Source organism: Podarcis liolepis (genome assembly GCF_965112155.1).
Source record: "Podarcis liolepis genome assembly, chromosome: 7".
In the NCBI taxonomy this organism is placed as follows: Eukaryota; Metazoa; Chordata; class Lepidosauria; order Squamata; family Lacertidae; genus Podarcis; species Podarcis liolepis.
Genome location: NC_139561.1, coordinates 61897499 through 61917947, shown reverse-complemented (window position 1 = coordinate 61917947; position 20449 = coordinate 61897499). Strand labels below are relative to the sequence as shown.

The following is a 20449-nucleotide window of genomic DNA, read 5'->3' as shown; positions in this document are numbered from 1 at the left end:
GACTTGTCTTCATACCCTTCTTGAAACATCTCCCACAGAGACCAACCTTGATGTTTGGTGCAGTAATTGTGGGTTGAGTTAATGTACAGCATAGCAGTCCAATGATTGCACTAATGTGTGGCTGACTGCAATGTGAAGCAGGTCAGGTTTTTCATGCCTATCAGCACTGGCTCAAGAATACTGCGTCCATCTTGGAAAACTGATTTGTCATAACTTCACCATGTGGATGCAAGAGGAATGGAGAATCGTTGACCCGCTTTCTGTCTGCTGCCTGGTGCTTTCAGCCTGGCAACAATGTTCCAGTTTCATCTGAATAAATATCTGGTGAAATGTGTTTAGAAGTGATGCTCTCTTATTCTTGTTTTTCCAGAGCATGGGTGCCATTATGAAAACTTAAGCCATGTATTACAAGAGAGTTCCTTCCTATTCTGGCCCAGAGGCATTAGGTGCTTCATGAATATTCTTCCAGCTGGTGTAACTTGCGGAACTAGTCAACTAGTCCACTATCTCAATGGTCTTTCCTACTTTGCTCACAAACAAACAGTGGGCTCAGTGATGCCTTTGGCAGCAAATCTCGTTATGGCCCTCTTTTGGTTTCAAGAAATAGGTCTATTTGGTTGCACAGTTCTACTATTGGCACAAGAAAGTAGGTGGCTTGGACAGCCAATTGAATAACTTTCATGTCATGACCTAAGTGGTGATTTAGTCGTTTTTTCCACCTCCAAACAGATCTGTTCACTTTTCTACAAGAGCAAAGTTGGATGCATTGGTTGTCATAAATGCTGATGGACAAAATAACTTAAAGTAGTTCATGCTTTGCTATATCTTCTGCAGTGCCCACACCTGCAGGTACAGCAGGAGGATAGCAAAAAGCAATCAATACAGATGACTTGACTAACACATCAGTGAACATCAGTTCCCCACCCCCGCTGAAGACATTCTAACATTAACCAGAGAATGAGCACCTTGGGTGCAAACCAACATATTGCTTATTCTGGGGGTGGGGTGGGGGGGCGAGGGGAGCCACAATGGACAAAATACTGGAACAAAGGCATGAAATGGCCAAGGAGAACACCCAGACCAATGGAATTTCATCAACTCTCTGAAGGCTGCAGGTTTGCTGGAATTGTAAATCTGATGCCTTAAACATGAAAGCACATAAATTACAAATCCAAAAGATCAGAAAGGTTTAAAGTTGCTGAAAGAGGGTTACTGTGCAGATCTTTGTGCCTTGTGAGGGCAGAGACAGGATCCCTTCAGATCATCATCAGCAAAAGGTTGCCATCCACTTCATTTCAATGGTGGAAATGATTCTTTGTTGTTTTCTTATCTCTCTGAATCTAACTCTTCTTAAGAACTTGGTTGTTTCATGCTTGGCTAGAGCAACAGAAGAAGCCATATCTTATCTTGTGCATTATATTATGAAATTTCTTGGTGAAATGTGCTCCTTACCACTAATAATAATTTCTTTAAAAATCTCAATTTGAGCACTGTTGGATTGAATATGAAACATCCAAAGCTACCTGGCAAGCAGAAATTGTCCCAAAACTTCTTGTTTGCTTCTGCAGTGACAAGGGATCCTTCTGTTTTAGATCTCCTACACTACGATCAGTGTGAAACTTAAAAAACACAGGAATAATGAAGAAGAAATAATGATTTCCAGTAGTATCTCCCCTGAGTAATTTCATCAAATTTTAGTAGGCACCTTCATTAAAAGCTGTAATTCTCAGTTTTGCTACAGGAACTGGCCCTTGCTTTGGGTGCCAGATTGCTACTTAAAAACACATGAATACACAACTAATAACCCAGTCCAATGCAGGTTTACACAGGTGTAAAACCCCACTGGGAATTCAGTGGGGACTTACTCCCTAGTAAGTGCATTTATGATTGCAGCCAGAACGTTTTAAATTCAAAACAGTAGATTGACAGAACCACATTCACCCTTATGAGAAAACCACAATGTGCTATTCAGATATGCCCACCAATAGGGTTTCAAAGAGGCATATTCTACCTTGTCCAGTGAAAGCTTCACCTTCTATTTGAATGCCAGCGGTTTGACATCCTGCCTCTTGGGTTGCAAACTGGACCCAGATGCAAAGGCAAAGACCATGCAAAGATGAAACAGCAAAGGACACCAATCTCTGGCATTATCTTGTGTGCATCTCTCAGCTGAAGCAATGCAGCGCTATTGGGCTCTTGCACAAGCCCCACAATTCCAGTGAGGCTTGGATGAGAGATTGGATTATGCCCAAAGGCTAATGCCTTGGTTGGAGTAGGAGAAACAAATTAAATTGTTCCTAAGATGAGAAAGCAAAACAGGAACCTTAATATGCTTTAAACTTAACAGTCATGTCAAATGCACCATTTATAGCTCCCCCCCCCCCACTTCACAACTTTGGCAGAATCACCTGTCTTCCCACCATTTATATGCAAGACAAACAAAACTCTGATTGCTTGCTCAACATTTCCAAGGCTTGCACCCAGAAATTCAGGAGGAAAACTGTCTACCCATATATTGCAGAGAGATTTGTGAGCACATAGCAGGCTACATAATGTCTGAAGATGCTACATTCCTTTTTAAAAAGCTGAGTAGTGCTTGATTTCAGTCAGTCTTTCTTTTTTCTTTTTTTCTAAACAAAAATGGGAAAAGCTCTACTTTCTCCTTCAGAGATATGGAAATGAAACAATATGGAGCAGGAAAGAAACATATTCAATTAACATGCTACTTGCAATGGGATTAACTGAGTCAGGTTGGAGATGTGTCCCCCAAAATGCATTAGAGATGTGAGAAATGGGTGACTCCTTTTCAAAGGCAATTTGTTTGAAAGTGATGCAACAGTCTTGAAAATGGGGAGCCAGCCGCATGACTTGCCTTTTATCACATGTTCCTTTCCTCCCACCCCCATCTCCTTTTAATTCCTCCCCCACCACATTCTGGAATTATCTCTTCCTATAATCGCATACCTGCAGGGTGAGTGAGGGAACGCCTAAAATCGTTGGTAGCAGTCTTCCCTCTGTGAAGAAGTAGAAGGAAGGGTGATGGGAGGGAAAGACATGGGATATTTACAAACCATGCTACCAAATTTGTGGCAGAGCAGGGTGTCTCCTCCTTTGCTTTCCTTCTTTTCTCCCAGTCCATCCTTAAGGGCAAGACGGACTTATTGAACTCTCTAGAGAGGACTGGGAGAGACGTCGTGTAAGGGGTCCGATGGTGGAGTCCGCCAGCGAGGAGGTGGGAAAGAGCTTGTACCAACCGGTCACCACACTGGACAGGTCCAGCTCTTCTAGAACGATCTGGGCCATTCCCATGAAGCACTTATGGTCCATGCGCCCATAATCTCCCCAAACAATCACCTACAATGAAGGAGAAGGAGGAGTTGAACTGCCAGCAGAACTTCACTATGGGGAGTAAAAAGTAAGGAGGATGCCTACCAGATATACCACTTAGAGAAGTTGGGAAGGAATCTGTCCGCCTTCTGCTTTTTCAGACCACATGATTAATCCTTCGGAGCCCCTATGTTTCTAGCCAACTCCCTAGTTCTACACATTGGGTGCATTCACACACCATCCTAAACCATGATTAGTGCTTCACAGAGAACATGAATATCTTCCCCAAAAGCATTGCATTTGAACCAGGGATTGTGGTTTGTTTTGCTCCAAACAACCCATGATTGGTAAGCCAAGAACAAACATTAGCTTCAGATCATGGCTTGTTTGAACCCTGGTTCAGATGTAATACTAAGCCAAGGACTGTGGTTTTTTGCTCCTTCTCCCTAGCGGAGCAAAGTGGGAGTGATCTGTGCATGGTGATAAACCATTCACCCTGGTTTACTGTGAGATGCAATACAGCCGCTGAGTGACAAAATAATCCACAGGACAGTCCTATCCATCTTCACTCTGAAGTGAGTCACACCATTCAGTGGGGTTTATTCCTAGGCAAGCATGAAGAGGGATTGCAGCAAAAGCAGTTTAATCTGTGCAATCCTATACTGACTTACCTGGGAGTAAGTCCCAATGAGTTCAGTGGAACTGACTAGGGAGACGTTTGGTTATGTTACTACCTAATCTGCAGTTCCTGAAATAATATGCAAATCAAAACATAACTATCCTTTGAAATTAGCACTTCTCCAGATTTTGTGACCAAAAAAATGTGCATATTAAGGGAAGCATGCATAAAATGCACTTATTAGTGAAAATGGCACACAAAAATGTACGAATTACACACTCCTGCAGAAATGGGTTTTTAGTATTCTGCTGGGAGCTGCCCAGAGTGGCTGAGGCAACCCAGTCAGATGGGCAGCTTATTATTATTATTATTATTATTATTATTATTATTATTATTACTACTACTACTACTACTGAATTTGGTAAAATAAGAAAAATTCCTATTTATGAGCAGACATGCACTGAGAGTATATTAGACATGTGTACCAACTATATTTTCTTTTTTTTTTGTACTGGTTTTTGTAAGCTGCTAGCCAACCTTGAGGATGTTCCCATCAAAAGGTAAACTTGTAAATTCTATACATAAATAAACAATTAAATCCCTGTGTTCCAAAATGGGGAATATATGTGCAACTGTTTGACCTTTGTGGTTAACATTACTATGCCAACTATGAAGTATAAAAATGTAACCACAAGCATATAGTCTTTGGGCTTGTCTAGACTTCCTTTTATGCCGCATTTCCAGGCACAGATGTATACTTTAAAGCACCATGTCCAAGCGTTGTTGCTGTTGGGTTTGTCTTTGCCCTGGTGCTTTCCCCATGAAAGCCCACTCTTTACTGCTGAATCAGAGCAAACAGCAATCCACAAAAAAACAAATTTCTGTTTGTTCTTATTCAGCTTTAAAGAGGAGGACACAGCACTTTAAAGCACAGCCTGTGCCACCTGTGCCTAGAAAGCACAGGGGCGAAAGGTATGAATGAGCCATTAATGCTACATTCCTTTCCTTTTCCGTCTGCAATCTATTTTGAATATATTGAAGAGCAGGCTTTTAACACCAGCTCCTTGGCCCCATATGAAATCTAAAATGACACCTCTAATTTCTTTATATCTGAACTAGATTCTGGACATTTGTACACACAGGAAAGCAGGAAATAGAATAGTACATGCATGGCTAAATAATAATAATAATAATAATAATAATAATAATAATTTGTATACAGCCAGCAATCCTGAGCTCCATTGCCTTTAACTTGCTGACATTCATAAACTATATCCCTTTTAATCCCTCCCTACAGAGTCAACCGAAGGGCTGCTTTATGCAAGAAGGACTGTAGTTCAATGGTAGAGCATCTACCTTGCAACCAAGAAGGTTCCAGGCTCAATCCCCAACTTCTCCAGGTAGAGCTGGAAATGTTCCTTCCCTGAAACCCTGAACAGCGGCTGTCAGTTCCCCTGTTGTGTGGGGAAGATCTGTAAGGAGCTTCCACTTGCATTGGGGACCCTGAGAAAGCAGACCTCTGGGAAAGATAAGGGACTGAGGAAATGCTCATTCACTTTCAGCATTTGTGAATGCCTGAACATGCCTTACTGTATGTATTTTTGAACATGCCTTATGTATTTTCTCTCTCATCTAAAACTGGGGCTTTGCAGAAGCAAATCCTTTGTCTTGTGGTTTTAGCGTACACACTTCTCCCTGCTCCTCATTCAATCCCCACAACCCCCCTGTGAAGCAGTGACTATCCCAAGGTCTGGCCCCAGTGAGCGCCATGGCTGAGTGGGGATTTGAACCCTGGTCTCCCAGGTCCTAGTCCAATATTCTACCCACTACACCACCCTGGCTTTTTTATTGCTTCCCACACGCCCACACAGACCTACTGGCCCCCTTCCCATAATCAGGGCATTTTACCTCAGCAGAAACTTTCACTTTGCCCCAATGGGCTGCCCTCCTATAAAAGCTTCTAGAATATTATTTCCCTCATGTACCACCAGGACATATTCTGTCCGAGGGAAGATGAGCTGCGGTAGTGATCCTCTTACCCTTTAAAGAGGAGGAAAGCAATCACCTGTAGCACTTTTCCCTGAGGGCCCTCGTCGAAGAGTAGGGCCTGCTGGTAGAGCGGGTCACAGGTCTTTTTGGCAGTCTTTGTTTTCTTCTTGGCCAAGCAAGCACCATTTTCTAGCAGATAAACCTTGATGTAGGTGGCTGCATTGGCAGAGAGAAAGAAACATGAATGGCCTGTTATAACAGCAGCTATGTCTTGGGGCTGGTTTTTGAGGCAGTCTAGCAGATGAAACACTTTTAAGGTCTCTGGGGGATAGGGCTTGAGGGGAGACTTTATTCTTACATTAAGGCACTTTCATTTGTCCTTATGGTTAAACAAAATTATCCTGTGGCAGGGAAACTCAGAGAAAATGTCGCCTTCTGGTAAAGAAAAAGGTAGAAGCTGAGGCAGGATTAAAAAGGACCTGCCAGATATTTAGGCAACAAAGGTATAATCAAATAGCACTTTATGAAAACATCTCATGAATTAATTAAACGTTAAGCATTTATTAGCACTCTTACTAAGTCAGACTATATAATCTGTGTGTTCAGAGTTAAAAAAATACGTTAGAGGGAATTGGGTGTCCTAGTGAGACTAATGATGGTAAAACTCTTGGAAGGAAAAACTAAGTGAGGAAGGAGTTACTGGAAAAGACCTAGTCTTCCCTGTACTTTTTCCTCAAAAGGAAGACCTGAATATATTAATTCCCAGTTGCCTCTCTACAAACATGAACCCCATTTTACATATTCTTTCTACTTCTAAAGGAGGCAGGAGGATGTATAATGACTAGGTTTAGCACTTTGAAACAAGTAAACAGCTAGAAACAACTCAATTAACTCCTCCATGGGATACCTCTAGTCCATGGACCAAATTGAGTCCACTAATCTGTTTTCCCCAAACCACATCCAATTGCTCCATGCCGGTTGTCATACGTGATATTTTCTATCCATACGGCCTTCTCTGATGTGGCTACTCACCGGGAACGGACTTGGATCCTAGCTTTGGACTGAGTCCCCGGGCCTCTATTACTTCTACCTCCAACTGTCCATTCCTGTCAATCATTCCAATGTGGACATCACCTAGAAGAAGTCAGAAAAGTCAACATGGGAACATATTCACAGTCCTGTGCCGGTCATGTATCATCTCTGCGACTTGCTTTATGCCACCTTGACATTTCTGTAGCATATCCACATTTGGAATACTGTAACACCATGGATTGGATACAGATTAAAGAGCAGTGGAGGGTGGTCTCTAAAGGCAAATGGGGCGCTGTCCCACCAACCTCAGCCTGCTCCTACCCTGCATGCCTCTTACTCAAAACCAGCCCAGGGGCTGGCCCTGGCTGTCCGCTTCCTCCTCCTCCATCTCAGTTTTGCCTTTTTAGAACTCATCAGGCAGGAGGATGGGAACGAAACCAGAATTAGCTGGCTTTCCCTGTCATTGGCTCTGGCTCCAGCTACGGTTGCCCCCTGCCCGCCCGCCTTCTGCCCTACCAGTCCCAATGAATACCAGCCAACACTGCTAAAGGGGGGGGGTTTTTCAAAAATCCGGACACATCAGAATCCTATAATAAAACAACAATATTGAAACAAAACAATATAAAATGGAAGCAGGGTTCACCAGATGAAAACATTTTTCCCCATCAGTGCAAAGCGTTTACCAAAAGGGTTTACCAGGATGCATTCCCTTGCCAGGATGCTTTTGAACAGGCTGGACAGCTTAGGAACCTAGTAATCTGGCATCTACTGACTGAGTTCCTTGGTTCCTTGAGTTCAGGAATTGCTTACAGCACTGATGGGGAAGCTGTTGCTCTCCAGAGGTTGCTGGGCTCCCATCCACCTCCTAGCCAGCATGGCCACTGATCAGGGATGATGGGACTTGTAATCCAACAGCATCTGGTGGGCCATAGGTTCCTTGCCACTGTTTTACATTGACTGGAAGAGGCTGTCCAGGGTCTCCCATTGTCCTATCTGCAGGCGATAGGAACTGAACCTGGGACCTTCTGCATGTAAAGCAGATGCTCTACAACTGAGCTATGATCCTCTTCAGAAAGCACCAAAGAGGACAATTCAGTGCTGTATTCACAGAACTGCATGGTCTTGTCCTGCCCTTATGCTGAGACTGTAGCCCTATTCACACATGACTTGTGTACAGGGAATACATGTGTAGAAAAGCAGGGCCATGCATTTAACGCTGCCCCAACATTGAATCTCCCTGCCCCATCCACCACATGTGGGCCTCAGTTCTGCAAGGAGGAAGTTCAATGTATGAGCAACTGCTAATGAGTGGGGGCTCTTCACATCAGGACATCTGATTGTGCTGGTATTATGATTACGCAGAGCCCTTACTCACAAGCAGGGGGGTGGGGAAACCAAATGTGACATCAAGGGTGGAGCTAAAAGCACAGCCTGCACATTTATACAGTGGTACCTCAGGTTACACACGCTTCAGGTTACAGACTCCGCTAACCCAGAAATAGTACCTGGGGTTAAGAACTTTGCTTCAGGATGAGAACAGAAATCATGCAGTGGTGGCGCAGCAGCAGCAGCAGCAGGAGGCCCCATTAGCTAAAGTGGTGCTTCAGTTTAAGAACAGTTTCAGGTTAAGAACGGACCTCTGGAACAAATTAAGTAAGTAACCAGAGGTACCACTGCACCCAGTGCCATTTCTCTAGAAAAAGAGGTGCCAGAACTCACCATGAACACCTCCCTTCTTCTCTTATAACAACAATGGCGCCCACCTGAGAGGAGCTGGAACTGAGTTCCGGCCAGTTTCGGCTGAAAAAAGCCTTGCTTATCCCACATGTAATGTGTGAACAGCACAAAGCAAAATTGTCTCGCCTGTTCATGTGAATACAGCCCTAGGATAGTTGTCTATGCCCATCATTCCTGTTTTTAACCAGCAGAGGGCAAAAAAGAAACTGGGTTCTCCATTGCTAGGAGAGCAAAAGGAGAGACGACTCCTTTATGATATGTCGTATTTGTAGAAGAGAAGAATGAGCCATCTGTTATCTCAGATCTTACCACTAGAGGGCACCGTTTTCAGGCTGAAAAGGCAAATTGAAATAAAATAAAATAAAGCAGCACAGAAGGAAAATAAAAAAGATAATAGCAGCACAAGAAACAGAAAAACAAAATGAGCCCTCCTTATAAGAAAAAGACTGTTGTGCCAACAGTGCATTTTCACAGTTGCTTTATCTTGAACTTTATGCTCAAAGGAATTTTTGTAACAGAGGTACATGGAGCTGATAGGAAGTGAGAACAGGATCTTGAACAGAACAGTAATTGGAGAAGTGGTCCTTGTTCTGTGCCAGAGCTCAGGCTTGGAGCATGAGAAAAAAGGATGTAGAAGTACCTCTGAACATGTGCAGATAGACTTTTCCTCACTGCTTAACAACCTCATCCTAGTCTCATATAAAAAGACGAGAGGAATTTTAAAAGGCAGGCTTTCAAGCAGGGGTGGTTGAATCTCCCAGAAATCCTTCATTTTCAAAATTAAGTGCTGGAGTGAAAAGGTTCAAGGTTCACACCTGAACTGCAAAACAACAGGTGTATTTATAGAGAATTTTGTTATACCTCATAATAGCAAGGTTATCAACACAAGGTGATCACAGATCCCCTCTTAACAATGACGAAAAGGGGATTTGTGGCTCTTTTTTGGCACACTTTCCTGGCCTTCTTTGATTGTTTCTAATAAGAACCACTTAAAGCAGTGGTGGGGGCTTGTGACCCTCCAGTTGTTGCTGGACTACAACTCCTATCATCCCCGTCAGCCATGTTGCTGGTGGGAGCTGGAGACCAGCAACATCAGACAGGCCAAGCATTTGCCACCCCTGTTTAAGCCATCTGGAGAGCTTCAGAGCTCTGCGAGGATTTGAACCTCTGATTCCCACATCAAAACTCAACAATGGGCCAGAGGAACAGCACCATTCTGGTCAGTCTGAGAAGAGCTCAGCAGGAATCCACCCCTGTGCCATGCCTGTTCAACAAAAGATGACTTTGATAGCATGTTAACTGCCCAAAATCCAAATTAGGTGGGTGTTCAGGTGACCTTGTAGCACTGAGTGCCTAGAACTGGTTTGCTCACCCATTGGCGGAGTAGCAAGTGTCTGCCGTCCTACGATTTGTGCTGGCCCCAGCCCATCTAGGAAGTCGCTGAACTGGCTTTCAGCTCCCAGCCTAGTTGTGGGGAAAATAAACCTGAAGGAAAGGACAACAGAGTTAGGGACTGAGTGGAGAGAAATGGCAGTGTGGAAATACAGTGAGCAGGTGCTACACTGGACATTTGAGAGGTGAAAAGAGAGAAAATGCAGAAACAAGATTCACTATTATCCCCGCATCCCTTTGTCTAATGGAAAAGATGCAGTGCCAGCCCCAGGTTTTGGCAGACCCTTGGGCAAGATGCCATCAGTGGGACCCCCTCCCTCAGCAGACTTACTCCCCTCACTACCTCTGTTGCCAGCAGCGACTGCTCCCCTGCCTCATCAGTGCTACCACCTGACTGGTTGACAGACAGAGCCAAGCAGGCCGTGGCAGCAATTCTGCTTCCATCTCCCCACCATGGTTCTTTACCTGCTCATCCTGCCTGGGAGTTGGGCGAACAAGCAGGTTGTGATGGGAAAGAGGAGGAGCTGGCTAAGAGGGCTCTTGTCAATGGGTATGGGCCCTCAATCATGTCAACCTTTAACACTAGGTCTGGAAAATGCACATCTTTTCCATGAGGAACAAGGGGGTCTCCTGGGTGAGGACAGAGTATGTTCATATCTCCCTCAGAAGAAATGCACCCCCCTGCCTTCAGATAAAGCCTGGCAGGGTAAGGCATGTGATTCCCTTCTTCATTTGCCCCTTCATTCATTCATTCCTCGTGCCACAGGATGGTTTCAGACGTGATGGTGAAGCAAAGCGGGAAAAGACAGGCCAACTATCTCATGTTCCATTCACTTTTCTTGCAGAAGCCTCTGTTGAGGAATGTGTTTTTGATAATGCAGAGGAGTGAGGGAACAGGAAGCGCCAGGGCATCATGCTTCCTGTTCCTCTTGTGCCTTTTTCCCATTTATGAGCCGCCAACAGCAGATCACTAAAAGAAAAAACCAAGCCACTGGGGGACGACTGTGTAATCTGTCTCTCCTGTGCTTATGTTTATTTATGTTTATTTCATAAAATTTATATACCGCTTGATTGTAAAACCTGAAAGCCATTTACAAAAAGATGTGGGACATCTGCCCTATATAGAAAAGTGGCCTTCACTGCCACTGGGCCTTACGTGCCATCGGAGCTGTTACTATTGGTGCTTCCATCAGTTGACTCCCGACTGCCTTGCCGGGTGATCCTGTTCCTCATCTCCACAGCAATGCCAGTCTCCGTACTCCTGCGGATGTTACTACGAAGCTTTTTTGGCCCACCATCTGAAAGAAAGAAATCATTATACTTGGGGGGGGGGGTTGATTTCAGAGACTTAAAAAGTGCCCATGGTTGGGTTATTATTGGTTTCAAGACACCTTAAGGTCCATCAAATTATTGAGGATTGCTCTTTGCATGCATCTATGCCACAATGTTATTTATTAATTAAACATTTATACCCCGCCTTTCCATTTGAAAATTACAACACCATTAACATCCACTACAGACTTAAACATAGTTCATGCTTATTAACCAACCCCCCCCCCCCGACAGGGAAAGTCTGGTGGGGGAAGCTAAACAACAAAGAATTCTCATCAAATGACAACTCCCAGAATTATCTGGGGGTAACCACTAAACTGGTATAAAATGAATATGTGTTATAGTATAGTTTTCCATACTGTAACAGAATGTCTAACACACTAAGTTAGACATTTCCTTTTCCATCACATGTCAGTTTATATACAGATTTTGACAATCTGTTTATATTTTAACATGATCGTATCCCCCATCCCATGTTGCAGACTGAGGCATGGTAAACTAAGGCTGAGAAAATGGGGCAGGTTTGCAGAATCGGTGACCACCAAGTTATACACAGCCCACCAGCACAACTCGCTCACAACTCCATGGTCTGTGGTGTCCCAAGGAGGGAGCAAAAATGTTGATTCCCCCAGTGGGCTGCCTTCATCTTGGTGGGTGAGAGGCTAGTTACACAAGTGTGGGACAATATCATGCCTAAGGCTAGCAAGTGAATTCATTGCTGAGGTTAATATTCACTCAGGGATTTCCTGGTTCACAGTTCATGTTCTGCACCACCATAGTGGGGAGAGAGGAGCACCTGCTCTGTGCTTGTGCTTTAGGTGTTAGCAAGTGATGCTTTTCAGAACGGGGATAGAAACACCTCCAATTCATCTACTGCTAAATGTACAAGGGTGGGCTGTAGTTAAAACAGGGCTGCCATATGTCCGGACATTACCGGGATTTCAAAGGCAGAATTGACGTCTGGGGAGAATTTCCAAAATGTGGCACTATGTCCTAAGTTAAAACAAAAAAGTTGATAACTCTACTGCACAACCACAACTGAAATCAGATGGCTAACCAACCTCAGAATCCACAGCAATTAACCTGGGGGAGCAAATCTGTCTCCATTAGTGTGTCCCCCACCCCCATCCCCTGTGGCCAAGCTGTAATTCTCAGAGAGTTACAAGAGAGTGAATTTCCCCTCCTGATGGCTCACCAAAGCAAGACTCCGCTTTGTGCTTCAGCTATGCTGTTTACCTGCCCTTTACAACTGACCTTTCCCTCAGATAGGGACAGTAGAGCGGACAAGATTAACCACTTAGAAACAGTCCCTGACTTGCAGACCCCCAGGCTCTGGAAGGGGAGAATCAAGGGTGGCATCGCTTGCAAATACTTGAAAGCAGATGAGAGCAAAGCAGATTCACACTGCGCACTCCCTACAACAGATTTCTGATCCCTGCATTGCCAGTCCCTGGCCCTTTGATAAATTATTCACAACCAATATTTTTTATTTTAAAAAAATGTTCAAAAGGCCTTTAATGTGCTTAGTTGATCTTTCAGTGATGAAATACTTAACATTGCCCTCTGGAGCAAGCTCAAAATGCTTGGATGTATGATGAAGTGAGCTGCATTTGTCCTCCAAATTCTTTGCTGGCTCAGAATGAAAAACAAGATCCTGCATGTGCACAGTCTCATTATGCTAGAACTCAGCTGGGGCCATGCAAGAAAGCTGAGCATTGGAAGATTCAGGACAGGCAAAGAGGTATATTTTCTTCTTCTTACAGCACATAGTTAAACCGTGCAGTTCTCTCCCACAGGATGTAGTGATGGCCAACAACTTGTATTACGATTGCATAAAAGTATTAAACAAATTCATGGAGGATAAGGCTACTAAAGACTACACAGGATCCAGGAGCCCTTTGTACCCACAGTGGTGCCACTGCCAGAGCAGCACCCCATATCATTTCTGAGAAACAGGGGCAATGGAAAGAGAGGGGTTGCAAAGGAACCTAAAGCCTTATAGTAAGCACGACCAATAAGCCATCTTGCTTGGTGTTGTCTATGCTGAGTGTCAGTGGCTCTCCAGGGTTTCAGAAAGCATTTTTCTCAGCCCACCCTAGGGATGCTGGGGACTGAGCCCAGGACTTTCTGCGAGCAAAGCGTGTGCTGTGCCACACAGATATAGCCATAGATTTGGGTGGTGGAGGAGAAAAGGTCTCCAGAGCTGGTCATGTCTGCAATGATATCATCAGGAATGTGACAAAACTTGGGAGTCTCCAGAATAAAGGGTAAAGGGACCCCTAACCATTAGGTCCAGTTGCGGACAACTCTGGGGTTGTGGGGCTCATCTCACTTTATTGGCCGAGGGAGCCGGCTTTCAGGTCATGTGGCCAGCATGACTAAGCCGCTTCTGGTGAACCAGAGCAGCATACAGAAACACTGTTTACCTTCCTGCCGGAGCAGTACCTATTTATCTACTTGCACTTTGACGTGTTTTCGAACTGCTAGGTTGGCAGGAACAGGGACTGAGAAATGGGAGCTCACCCCGTCACGGGGATTTGAACCGCCGACCTTCTGATCGGCAAGTCCTAGACTCTGTGGTTTAACCCACAGCACCACCCACGTCCTAGTCTCCAGAACAGACCCAAGCTATTCAAGATCAGTCCAAAGAAATCCCAAATCAGCTCATTTTATGTGACTCAATTCAGAACTGAGCCTAAGAAAACTTGCCCAGCCCTATCGAAAAGGCTTGACTCTGTGTGAGAGATTGTACTTCTTTCCACTCATTAGCAGCCTCCTCCTCACTGAGCAACCAGCACCACTCACAATATTTGGGGGCTCAAGAGCAACTCGTTGAGGCTGTCACAGATTGCGCAATGAAGCCTCACGCGGACAAGCCTCCTGCCAGGCCTCTGGAGAATCCAAAATAAAAGAGCTATTTTTAAACCCTTCCAGCTCTAAACTCAGGCACTTCTGTGTGTCTCGGAGCCAAACAAAGAGGAAGGTGAGGCCATCTTACTGAAAATACGTCTCCCTCCTCTAGATCTTTGGTGGCAAGGCGGCATCTAACCTTCTCCACCCTGGTGTCTTCCATATGTTTTTGACTAAAATTCTATTCAATCCTACCTAGCAGAGATAGCAATTTGGTCTAGATCAGGAGTGGGGAACCTGAAGCCTGGGGGCCAAATGCAACCCTCTAATCCTCCCTAACTAACTCTCATTTCCCTCCCCAGGCCACACACTTCACTGGCCCTGCTTACAGCACTGGCCTTCCTTGAGTGTTTTTGGCTGGCTAGAATGTCCTTGAACATGATGATGATGATGCTTCTCATTTGCCTGAATGATGCATTTGTTAGGGTTGCCATACGTACGGCAAAACCCGAACATGTCCTTTTTTGGGGTGCAAATATGCCTATCCAGGTGGATGTTTACATTTTAAATGCAATGTCTGAGTGTTGGAAGGGGGAATGGGCTTGGGTGGCTTGTGCTCAGGCTGCTCTGCATGCTGCAGCCACTGCTAGCCCAAGTCAGGGAAAGAGGCAAGTGGTGTGGTAGCCCCCACACCTCTTTTCCCAGCTTGGGCTGGCAGCAACTTGAGCTGTCCTCTTTTTGCTCTTCAGTATAGGGCTGGCAGCCCTAGTGTTTGTAGACCTTGGTGACTTTTGCTTAGCTGGAATATAACTCTTTGTACACTCCTCACTGTTTCTTTGACCATTTCTTCCTCTGGCCCTGCCCACCACCTGCACATGGCTCCTTGGAGGTTGCAAATCAGGGAACCTTGGACTGATAAAGGTTTGTTCTCCCTGGCCCTGCTGGAGCTGCTGCCACAGGGTGCTGCCCAGTTGGCACTGACCCATTACAGGGCCTTCTTGGTAGCAGCTCTTTGTAGAATGCTCTTTGGTAAGGTGTTTCTTTCCCTCATTCTTGGCTTTCAGTTGGAATTTTAATATGTTTCTGCTTTCCCAGACATCTTTTAGCTGAAAGACTATTTCTGGCAACCTCAAAATTGTTAGCTATGAGGGTATGTGACTGTTTTACATTTTTAAAATTGTTTTTATTTCACCACTTTCGTGTTTGCCACCCTGGGCTCTCATAGAAGGAAGGGCGGGATGCAAATGTAATTACTAAAACAAGCCGACCAACAAATAGAAGGCAAGCAGGGCTTTCCAGTTTGCATCTGGGTAACCTTAGGCTCTAAGGCTTGGGTGCTGTGTTGTCTGATGTAGGGGCCATCCACATGACTGCCTCACACCAAGGCAGGTGTGATTCAGAAGCCAGCTGGTGTTGACTCATGGCCATGCTGCCACAGACTGAGGTGTGGGCAGTTGGACAGCAAAGCAAAGCTGCTAAATTTCTCTTACAGATGCAGGAGCACAGCCTCCCCTAGAGAGGGAATGAAGGAGACTGGTGTAGATAAGGATAATTTTCAGAACAGAAGCAAAAGAAGTTGTGTGCACCACTGAGCAAGACTATCCAGGCTCCTTTTGGCTCCCTAATTTCTGTCCTAATCAGCACTTCACACAATCATTCACAGAGTTGCCATGACAACCCTTCCTCTCCTTGTCAACCCCCTCCCCAGTACCTTCCTTCCTCCCAGAGCAGGCTTATGCTCTCTCTTTTGCTCACTAATACTAATCTGTCTGTGCCAGCATCCTTCAGCAGGCTGTTCCCCAGGGAGAGTCTGGCATAAATCATACCGCCAGGCCATTATGGGAGGAGCAGGCCTGGAAGAAAGGACAAAGTGGAACCAGAGCTGGGCTTAGGGTGACCATATGTCTTGCACTAAAGAGGACAGTCCTCTATTTGAAAGTGTCCTGTTTCAAGATAAAGAACCTGAGACAGGAGAGAAGGAACCTTGAAACTGTGCATCAACTGTTAGTGCATTGCCAGCAAGCACACCATGCCCCCAGGTCACAGCCTTCCCCACTATGGGGCAGTGCACTGGATTTCCATTTAAATTATATTGGTCCTAAATTTTCAACTATATAAATAATTTGCATATGCAAATTTTACACAGATCTGTTCTTATATGGCAACCAGCCACCCCCAACCTACAGATGTTTGGACAATTACTCCAATAATCCATGACCACTGACTGTGCTGGCTTAGGTTGAAGGAAATTGTAGCCCAAAACATCTGGAGGGTTCCAGGTTGGGGAAGGAAAGTGTTAGCCTCTGCTAATCAAAGCTGACCTTAGTTCCCCTAGCTATCTTGCATCACTCAAAATGTGTGATGCAGCAGCAAAAAAAGCTATTGCTATTCTTGGCTGCATCAAGAGAAGTATCGTGTTCAGATAATACCACTCTATTCTGCCTTGGTCGGACCACACCTGGAGTCCTGTGTCCAGTTCTGGCTGCCACGATTCAAGAAGGATGTTGACAGTCTGGAATGTGTGGAGAGAAGGGTGACTAAGATGATCAAGGATCTGGAAACTAAACCTTATGAGGAATGGTAGAGGGAGTTGGGTATGGTTAAACATCAGGAAGAACTTTCTGGTGGTAAGAACTGTTTGACAGTGGAACGGATTCCCTAAGATGGTGGTGAACTCTCCTTCCTTGGAGGTTTTAGGCAAAGGTTGGATGGCCATCTGTCTTGGATGCTTTAGTCGAGATTTCTGCACAACAGAGAGTTGGGCTAGATGACCCTCAGGATCCCTTCCAACTTTGCAATTCTATGGTTCTTTAATTCTAGGATACTTTCTAATGTGTCTCTTTAGTCAAGGAGCAGTACAAAATGCCCATTATGAAAAGCCTGTTGTTCTCCATCAAATACTTAACTATTTAGAAACCTAGAGAAAAGGATTCCTTTTGTACAACAGAATAACTTATTGTGTTAATAACAAGCATCTGTGAACCTTTGCGCCAGACTGGAGAGCCCCCTCATTCCCATCTTTATACATCTCTCTCATTCACGGTTACCAGACAATTTGGTTTACAGTCACTCAGGAGGCATTTCTGGGAGAATTTAAACTAGACCATTGCAGGACATAAGTCAACTGATTTAAAGGTCAGGAGAGAATCTGCTGGAGTCCACCACCCACACACATCCAGTACCACGGCAAACAGCATTGTGGGAGGAAGGAGCAGAACGTGGAGGCCGGCTGCTTTGTTTCTTCTGAAGCGTAAGCCTGTCATGGGAAGGGAAATGAGACGGGCCAGTGGCCTGATCTGACATGGCAGTTCCTCTGGTCCTGTTGACTGTGATTCATCCCCACAGAGCATGGCCTGACTACCAGCTGCTCATGATTTCACCTCCCTCCCTCCCGGAGTTGCTCACCAGCGGAAGGAATGCCAGCAGTGGGGAGCTGAACCATCCCCAGGAATGTTGGCATGCCAAGTCTCCCTAGATCAGGGATGGGATATCTGCAAACCTGCAAATGTTGCTGAACTACAACTCCCATCATTCCCAACTATTGGCCATGCTAGATGGGGATGGTAAGAGTTAGAGCCCAAGAGTATACAGGTACCCCATTCCTACTGTAGATCAAGAAATCAACCCCACAGATACACCCACAAAATCCAGACCAAGACATGCAGGAGTGAGGCTTAAACACCCCAAATGCCAAGAAATCTCCAGTGAGTGTTCTGAGGAAACCAAACGACACAATCAGTGCCTGGACAGGACCCCCTTCCTAGTATGATGCTCTCAGCTCCTCAAACCTAAGTTAGGATCCTGCTCAAGCAAGTGATTAAGCCACGGGGGAGGGGGCAAAAACTGTAAGGCTCAAACTAGGAGCACCTGGTCCACCAGTGCTGCTGGTCCTGAGATGGAACTGCAGCTAGATTGAGTTGCCAGTTAGAATGAAGCAACCTGGTGCCCTCTAGGTGTCTTGGACCACAACTCCCATCAGCCCCAACCAGCATGAGCAATGGCTAGGGATGATAGGAGTTATAGCCCAAAGTCCAGAGGGTAGACCGTACCAGGCTAGGTGGATCAATGGTCTGTCTATTTCCTAATGAGTCATGGAGGATAAAAGTCCTGCCACCCCCATTCTATTTTGCTTCATGATCAGAACACAGTGTGGGCAAATCCATGGCAAGGATTAATTAACCCTATTTGCATTGACACTAATTTACAGCTGAACCTCTGTGCTTCTTTTCCCCCCTTCCTTCATGCCGCAGTTTGCCTGGATTCAAGATTTGCAGGGTGGGAGAATAAATAGAGTCAGAACTGAACTTTTCTGAAAATGACATGTATGTGAACAGAGCAGGAGCAGTTCAAGATTCTGGGCTAAATCCAGAACATTGCAGCAAGTGTGGGGGACCTTTGGCCCTCTGGATGCTCCTGAATGACAAATCCCAACATCCCTGACCATGCTTTCTGGGGTAGTAGGAGCTGTAGTTCAGTAACATCTGAAGGGCCAAAGGTTACCCACACTTGCACTATGGTTTGTATTTGTTGCTAGGCTTACTCAGAGTAGACTCATTGAACTGAAGATGCCTAACTTAGACCCATTAATTTCAGTGGGTCTACTCAGAATAGAACTTAGTTGATTACAACTCTATATCTCAGAAGACATGCATTCCCTACTTATAAAAGTTCAGCACCATGGACAGCAAGGCAAAGTGTTACTGATTTGTAACCCCTCTCCCCATTGGATGAGATTGACAGGGGAGGGGAAAAGGAAGGCACAGATGCTTCTAGTTTTCTGCTCAGCACTCAAGAGGGTAGAAACTCAAAACTGCTGCTTTCCTGTCTGGTCCAGTTTCCTGTAGGTGGGCACCTATGCCATACAAGCAGCCAGCACCCTCGGCCCATGCTAATTCAGCAGCTTCAGAGTATGGGAGGGTTGCAAGCACAACAGAAACTGAATTATGTCTCACTTCTTTGCCCTAGAGGCTGTGCAGCTCATCTAGAGCAGGGGACAAAAGACGTAATAATACAATACTGAGCACCAAGGGACATCAGCTCAGCTCTAAGCTTCTGACCTTTTCTAGGTGGCTGCTAGGATATTGGCAAATGGGCCAGAATTCTGTACTCATTCTGTAAGCAGAGATGTTTGGGCATCTTTATATATTGCCACTTGGTTCCTTATTTCCCTGAACAGCAAGAAGTTCAGGGGCATTGCTGCAGAGTTCACTTGCCTATGGATTAGGACAGTGATCTATTGACATTTTTATAACATATGTTTTAATTACAAATATTCAAGCTGGGCTTATTGGAAACAGATACTCTCCAGAAGGCAGAAAATCTGCCAGATTCCCAGGGAAGGCCACAACACCCACAGCTGCTTCATCGTCAGCCAACTCTAGACAAAAACTCTCAGTGCTATCTCTTTCTCTCATCTCTCATCTCCCATCTCCCCCAGTCTCTCTATCACTGTGATCATCTCTGCCACATTCAAATTGTTTCTCTGTCCCCACTTCCAAGAGCTAGAAGGTGATAATGCTCAACCCTTGATGAGTATTGAATTCCAAAATCTGGAAAGAGAACCCCACCTATTGTGAGATCATGCTTCTCAAAAAACAAAGTAGGCAGGTGTTTTTTTCCTTTGAATGTATAGGGAACGTGGGTGGCACTGTGGGTTAAACCACAGAGCCTAGGACTTGCCGATCAGAAGGTCAGCGGTTCGAATCCCCGCGGCAGGGTGAGCTCCCATTGCTCGGTCCCTGCTTCTGCCAACCTAGCAGTTTGAAAGCACATCAAAGTGCAAGTAGATAAATAGGTACCACTCCAGCGGGAAGGTAAACGGCATTTCCGTGCGCTGCTCTGGTTTGCTAGAAGTGACTTAGTCACGCTGGCCACATGACCCGGAAGCTGTACGCCGGCTCCCTCGGCCAACAAAGCAAGATGAGCACTGCAACCCCAGAGTCGGTCACGACTGGACCTAATGGTCAGGGGTCCCTTTACCTAGGGACCAGGTGTTTGAAGGACCACCTCTTTCTGCATAAACCTTTGGAGGCTGTGTTCTGTGTTTTACCACCAAGAGATACTTGGTTGTTCATGAAGCAAGTTTTAGTGGTTCCACATTCTCTGTAGAACTGCCACCCCTTCCCCCCACACATGCAAGGGACATTAGAATGGCACTTTAAAAAATGATTT

The 20449-nt window shown here is 45.2% G+C and overlaps 1 protein-coding gene across 4 annotated transcripts in view; it reads right to left on the bottom strand.

The window, feature by feature from the left end:
• Positions 1 to 221: 221 nt before the first annotated feature.
• The window catches only part of RIMS3 (regulating synaptic membrane exocytosis 3), a 58144-nt gene continuing 37916 nt past the window's right edge, over positions 222 to 20449 (bottom strand). For 3 of the 4 annotated variants that reach the window (XM_083511670.1, XM_083511671.1, XM_083511669.1), the window contains exons 3-7: positions 11253 to 11394; positions 10077 to 10189; positions 6968 to 7069; positions 6012 to 6151; positions 222 to 3354 (exon numbers count right to left, since the gene is read on the bottom strand). In XM_083511670.1, coding sequence (XP_083367796.1) covers positions 3142 to 3354; positions 6012 to 6151; positions 6968 to 7069; positions 10077 to 10189; positions 11253 to 11394 — 710 coding nt within the window. In that variant the 3' untranslated portion in view covers positions 222 to 3141. Of the gene's footprint in view, positions 3355 to 5985; positions 6152 to 6967; positions 7070 to 10076; positions 10190 to 11252; positions 11395 to 20449 lie in introns of all 4 variants that reach the window. The other variant, XM_083511672.1, reaches the window with a different exon arrangement.